The following is a 6,675-nucleotide window of genomic DNA, read 5'->3' as shown; positions in this document are numbered from 1 at the left end:
GAACGGCGCGCGCTCCCGGAGCGCCCCCTGTCGCCCGAGCGCTGCCACTACAGTTCTTTCCCTCGAGCCGACCGGTCGGGGCGCCCCTTTCTCCCGCTCTTCCCGGAGCCCCCGGAGCCCGAGGACCTGCCCCTGCTCGGGCCGGAGCAGCTGGCCCGGAGGGAGGCCCTGCTGCACGCCGCCTGGGCCCGGGGCGCCCGCGCACGCCACGCCTCCCTGCCCATCTCGGTGGCGGAGGCCTTCGCCCGGCCCAGCTCGCTGTCCGCCCAGTGTGCCCGCCCAGCCTGTGGGCGCTTGGCACAGTCGATGCGGCTGCCGTCCTACCGGGAGGCCTGCCAGGAGGGCGTGTGGGCAGGGGTCCCAGCCTGGCCACACAGACAGCACGCCTGCCTCCACACCCACGGCCCCCTGCCGCTTTGCTGGAGGGCTGTCTGCCCTCATCTCCCACCCTGCGCCAGCCACGGCCCCTGGCTCGCTGCGGCGTGGGGGCCTCCAGGGCACAGGGGCAGGACCCTGGGGCTGAGCACAAGCTACAGGGACCGTGGGGGGCTGGAAGAGGTCAACAAGGTGGCCTGTGGGACGCACGGCTTCCTGGGACCTTGCACTTGGCGGCGGATCAACAGCTTGGAGTCAGAAGTGTGAGGTGTCCGCTACTCTTGTTCCTGGTTCAGCAGGATTCTCCACCTGGCACTGCCAGGTTAGGGGGCAGGCAGGCTTGGACTTTTCTGACTTCTGCCATGAAGTCCTGGCCGTGGGACCCCAGTGACAGTGATGTCTTCCATGGGCAGTTGAGTGACTCCGGCAGCCTCAGGTCCTGGTGTGAGCTCAGTTTGTACTGTCCTCCTATTATGCATAGCCCTTCCCGCTGGACGTGGAGTCACAGGGAACAGTGGGGTCTCCCTGCCCTGCTGTTAGTCAGTTCCTGGTCATGGCTGCTGGGCGTCCGTATGGGAGCACGGAGGCGGGAACTCAGGGTTGGGGCAGTCCTTGCTCTGCTGGCTGGTGTTTCTTCTCATAGCCCTGGGACATTAAACAAACTTTTACAACCCACTGGTCCTGGCTGCCTCATTCTGCATCCCCGGAGGGGGTACATCACAGCCCATGGGCAACGGGAGCATCATGGGAGTATCTCAGGCGGAGTGTCTGCCTAGAGCAGTGGGCGGCTCCCCCTGGGCGAGCATCTGGGAGGTGAGGCTGTGAGAGGGCTCCAGCAGCAGAAGCCACTTGGTATTCAGTGCCAGCTACCGCCCACCCTGGTGCCGGATGTGACAAATGTGCTCAGCACAGGGGCTCTGGTGGTGATGGATGGAGTTCATCCTTCAGTCTCCTTGAAAAGAGAGTCTGGTGCCAGGGGCTGTCGGTGTCCCATCCTGCCAAGGGCCCACCTGAGAGCCTGACAGTGTCGTGGTGGGAACGGCAGAGCGAGGTCTGTTGTGGGGAGCCTGCTGGGCTCTCCCGGGCCCTGGCTGGCTGCATTCTCTCCATGGTGGATGTTCAGGGCGATGCACTACCTGCTGGTTCTGGAAGCCTGGCACAGGTGGCTCCCAGGGTCAAGCACAGCTCAGTCTTGCTGGCGCTGAGACTCCTCAGAAAGGGGGTCAGAGAGTTGGCCCTACGGTCTCAGCCCTTCATCCTCCCTCTTGGCTCCCAGACCTACCTCCTTTCTTTGTCACATGTCATCGGCTCTGGGCCTGATGGCTCTTGCTTACAATTCTCAATGTTTCCACATCTGCGATTACATTCAGCTACCATAATGACTCCGGGAAGCAAGGGAGCACTCATTCTTCCATTCATTCCACAAACACAGTGAACGTGACCGGTCTTGTCAGACCCTCTTCTAACTGCACAGCATGTAAAAGCCGAGGCCTTGCTGTCTTCGACAAGCTGGGTGAGGCAGGACAGAAACGAGCATGGGGGGAGGCCGGGGAGGGCAGCTGGGTGCCAAGACTATGTCGTAGCCGCTGCCCAGTGCCCTTCTACATAGCTCTTTGCTGGTTCCATCTTCAGTCTCTCAAGGCTCCACTACTGGGATTGGGCCCTGAAAAATGAAGCTTTTTGTTTGGTTTTTAGAGCTGAAATGGTAGAGTGGGGGATGTTGCTATCCCCTGGCCCCCGTTCTTGGCTGGAGAGCCTGACTACCCCGAGAATGGGTGGTCTTGTCCACTACAATCAATTTCGTATTCTCTGTCCTACGGAGTTTCGTGGATCCAGGTCCATGATTGGAGGCTCCATCGCAGGTGGCACGTATGAGTCTAGGGGAGTGCTAGAGGCCAGAACCCTGGAGAGGAGCTTGATCCTGGTTGCAGCCACTGGTCACGAGAGGGTTAACCGTGGGCCACCAGCCCCTGACCCCTCACCCTCCCCGGGGCTGAGTGCAGCTCTGGGGGGAAGGCTACAGCAGGTGAGGCTGGGAGCAGTCACGAGGTCCAGGCTGCTCTCCGCTCAGTGCCCAAGATCATTAATAACCAAGAACTGGAAAGGTAATTAAAAACCAAATGTGGAGCTGAGCCTGCTGCTGGCTGGCTCCGAGGAGGGACCAGTCCTGCTCCTGGGGCCAGGCTCTTGGCTGCCTCATTCTTTCTCTAGGAATGGATTCTGGAGAGAAGCGAGCCCCATGGGAAGTAGGGGCAGGAAGGGTGCCTCTTGCAGGTTTGGAGCTGGTTTGGCCTGGCTTTTCAGCCTCCTACTCAGAGTTGCAATGTCCCCTGACCCTTCGAGCGAGGACCGAGGAAGGGTCCTGCACTATCGAGGGGAGGGCAGAAAGCCTGGCAGGGGACAGGAAGGAGCTGACCATGTCCGAGAGGCCACAGATGTTCAGTCATCATAAACAAGGGCCTGTGTGGCAAATAGTGAGCTGAATACACCCACACACTCCAAGGCTCGTTTATTCTTTTGGTGGGACACAGGAGAGGCCCTCAGTAGGAGGACATTCTTACTATCTCACCCTGGTCCTTCCTGCTGCTGTCACTGTGTTTCCTCCCTGTCTTTACTGAGCAGCTCAAGGTCCACACCACCTTGATCCTGGGAGCCAGGTGTGTGGGGGAGGGGCTCAGAGCTTAGGAAAGGGCGGGCATGTTGTCCTCCGTTAGGACATCTGGCTCCAGTCTGGTTATATGAAAGGATACTGGTGTCCTGAAGTTTCCTGGGGTTTGGGGACGAGACCATCCCCTCTCAAAGCCCTCTAGATCCTGAAGAATTTAGGCCAATTTCCCATTTCTGAATTGTAGCGGGCAGTGGCTACAAGAACACACTCAACTAAATTAGGAGACTATGAAACCAATTAGGTTTGGGTACCCAAACCAGGGGTCCTCAGGGAGTCTGAGAGCCCGTGGCTACCAGGGCAGTTATGGCTGGCATGTGACAAGGTAGTCGACATCAGCACAGAACAGCTTTATTGAGCACTTTTGTGCCAGGCACTAAGTAAGCTCAGTATTTTAGTCGGTGGTACAGGTAGTATTATCCCAAGTTACGAATGATGGGAGGAGCGCGTGGAGGTGTATGGCCTGTAAGGGGTGGGTCTGACTTCTAGGTCCACATTTGATCCCTAAGTCATGCCGCCAAGGTCTGTGCAGAAAGTACCCAGCACTGAACCATGCCTGGCACATACCAGATGTTACTTCTCCCTTTCTCTGACACCATGAGCCCCACCTGAAGCGCTGGATCTTGGTCTTGGAAGAGCTGGCTTTTCAGTGGCCATTTAGCATGGGCTGGGTCAGACATCAGCCCTGCTCTCTGGTCCCAGACAGGCGTGAAGGATTCTCCACCTGGCACTGCCAGGTTAGGGGCAGGCAGGCTTGGACTTTTCTGACTTCTGCCATGAAGTCCTGGCCATGGGACCCCAGTGACAGTGATGTCTTCCATGGGCAGTTGAGTGACTCCGGCAGCCTCAGGTCCTGGTGTGAGCTCAGTTTGTACTGTCCTCCTATTATGCATAGCCCTTCCCGCTGGACGTGGAGTCACAGGGAACAGTGGGGTCTCCCTGCCCTGCTGTTAGTCAGTTCCTGGTCATGGCTGCTGGGCGTCCGTATGGGAGCACGGAGGCGGGAACTCAGGGTTGGGGCAGTCCTTGCTCTGCTGGCTGGTGTTTCTTCTCATAGCCCTGGGACATTAAACAAACTTTTACAACCCACTGGTCCTGGCTGCCTCATTCTTTCTCTAGGAATGGATTCTGGAGAGAAGCGAGCCCCATGGGAAGTAGGGGCAGGAAGGATGCCTCTTGCAGGTTTGGAGCTGGTTTGGCCTGGCTTTTCAGCCTCCTACTCAGAGTTGCAATGTCCCCTGACCCTTCGAGCGAGGACCGAGGAAGGGTCCTGCACTATCGAGGGGAGGGCAGAAAGCCTGGCAGGGGACAGGAAGGAGCTGACCATGTCCGAGAGGCCACAGATGTTCAGTCATCATAAACAAGGGCCTGTGTGGCAAATAGTGAGCTGAATACACCCACACACTCCAAGGCTCGTTTATTCTTTTGGTGGGACACAGGAGAGGCCCTCAGTAGGAGGACATTCTTACTATCTCACCCTGGTCCTTCCTGCTGCTGTCACTGTGTTTCCTCCCTGTCTTTACTGAGCAGCTCAAGGTCCACACCACCTTGACCCGGGGAGCCAGGTGTGTGGGGGAGGGGCTCAGAGCTTAGGAAAGGGCGGGCATGTTGTCCTCCGTTAGGACATCTGGCTCCAGTCTGGTTATATGAAAGGATACTGGTGTCCTGAAGTTTCCTGGGGTTTGGGGACGAGACCATCCCCTCTCAAAGCCCTCTAGATCCTGAAGAATTTAGGCCAATTTCCCATTTCTGAATTGTAGCGGGCAGTGGCTACAAGAACACACTCAACTAAATTAGGAGACTATGAAACCAATTAGGTTTGGGTACCCAAACCAGGGGTCCTCAGGGAGTCTGAGAGCCCGTGGCTACCAGGGCAGTTATGGCTGGCATGTGACAAGGTAGTCGACATCAGCACAGAACAGCTTTATTGAGCACTTTTGTGCCAGGCACTAAGTAAGCTCAGTATTTTAGTCGGTGGTACAGGTAGTATTATCCCAAGTTACGAATGATGGGAGGAGCGCGTGGAGGTGTATGGCCTGTAAGGGGTGGGTCTGACTTCTAGGTCCACATTTGATCCCTAAGTCATGCCGCCAAGGTCTGTGCAGAAAGTACCCAGCACTGAACCATGCCTGGCACATACCAGATGTTACTTCTCCCTTTCTCTGACACCATGAGCCCCACCTGAAGCGCTGGATCTTGGTCTTGGAAGAGCTGGCTTTTCAGTGGCCATTTAGCATGGGCTGGGTCAGACATCAGCCCTGCTCTCTGGTCCCAGACAGGCGTGATGTCAGCCTTCAGCTTGCCCACGGTCTTGCAGCCCTAGGGCCTGGCACCGCCAGAGTCTCCCCCTTGGGCAGCTCCTGTCTTCCCTCCTCTGTGACTTTTGCCTCAGCCTGTTGCCAAGGCTGCTCCCGGCCCCCCATGTGGCAAGAGCAGCTGTGTGGCTAAGGGCATGGCAAGGTGCCCACTGCCCACCTTCCAGCACTCAGCAGTGCCTCCCAGCCTGCCACCTGCCATCTGCCCCATCCATAAGCCTGTAGCTGCCTCTCTGGCCTCAGGTGAGGGAACAGACAGGAGCGGCGGGCACAGTGGCACAAGGCCCCAGTGCTTCGGCAGGGGATGAGGCGGAGAACACTGGCTCCCACCTTGACCTGGCCTGCCCCCGGGGCCAGTCTGGGGCAGTGTGGGCAGACGATGTCGGGTGGAGGCTCTGAGTTTTCATTCTCCTCTAAAGTGACGCTTGTACCTGGGCCAGGCTGGGCTGGTAGCCTCTTCTGCCCTCCCACTACTGACTGCGCCCCCCGCCGGCCCCTCTATAAAGTGGAAACTATGATCCAACTGCCCACCTCATCAAGCTGATGTGAAAACAGCCAAATGTGCTCAATGCACATGGCGAGCAAGCATCCATGGGGACATGTTCTCCTCCCCTGGCCCCAAGCCCTCTGGCTCTCCGCAGTAGAGAGGGAGGTGACCCCACCTGACCTCGAGCAGGACAGAGAGCAGGTGAACAAGGAGAAGCGAAGGGACCCAGACAGCGGCAGTGATGAGCGCCCAGCTTGCCATCAGTGATGTTGTCACCTCAGGTCAATTCCTTCGGGGACTGGGGCCATCCAGCTCAGAGGGGAATGCCACTACCCAGATTCAGCCGCTGTGGGTCCAGACTGTCACATAAATCAACCTGCGCTTTATGATGTTAATAAATTCACGGCAAAAATCTGATTTGGAGCCTGGGGCGGCAGGATGATTTAATCTGTTCTCAAGCAAAAGGGAATGTAATTGGAGAAGGCTAAGTACAGATGTTTCAAGTTTTCGGCAGGGCAGCTCCAGGGAGGGTCTGAGCCGCAGGGGGCTGGGCCACCCTGGAGCCCACCCAGCTCTGCCCACCTCAGGGTAGGGCCTCCTGGAAAGAAGCTACAAGGGCAGATGGGGCAGATTTCAGGTGAATGGAAAATGATGACACATGGGTACAAGCTGTGAGAACTGAAAATGTGTGACAAGAGAAAGCAGATCATGGCCAGGTATGTATGACACGGGGTTCTCACAGGCTGGCGCTGCTGGGGGTGAAAGGTGTGGGGTAGTGTTGCCTGTGGACTCCCCATACTCCTGCAAACTCATGTGTCCCTCTGCCCTCCCCC

At 57.6% G+C, this 6,675-nt stretch overlaps 1 protein-coding gene across 1 annotated transcript in view; it reads left to right on the top strand.

The window, feature by feature from the left end:
* Window positions 1–642, top strand: part of GRIN2C (glutamate ionotropic receptor NMDA type subunit 2C) — an 11,149-nt gene extending 10,507 nt beyond the window's left edge. Inside the window, exon 10 of the mRNA XM_011362060.1 lies at window positions 2–642. Within this exon, the coding sequence (XP_011360362.1) occupies window positions 2–642 (641 nt within the window). The remainder of the gene's footprint in view (window position 1) is intronic.
* The last annotated feature ends 6,033 nt before the right edge of the window (window positions 643–6,675 follow it).

Source organism: Pteropus vampyrus, unplaced genomic scaffold (assembly GCF_000151845.1).
Source record: "Pteropus vampyrus isolate Shadow unplaced genomic scaffold, Pvam_2.0 Scaffold72, whole genome shotgun sequence".
Classification (NCBI taxonomy): Eukaryota; Metazoa; Chordata; class Mammalia; order Chiroptera; family Pteropodidae; genus Pteropus; species Pteropus vampyrus.
The sequence above is the reverse complement of the archived record's forward strand: the minus strand, read 5'-3'. Positions and strand labels throughout refer to the sequence as shown.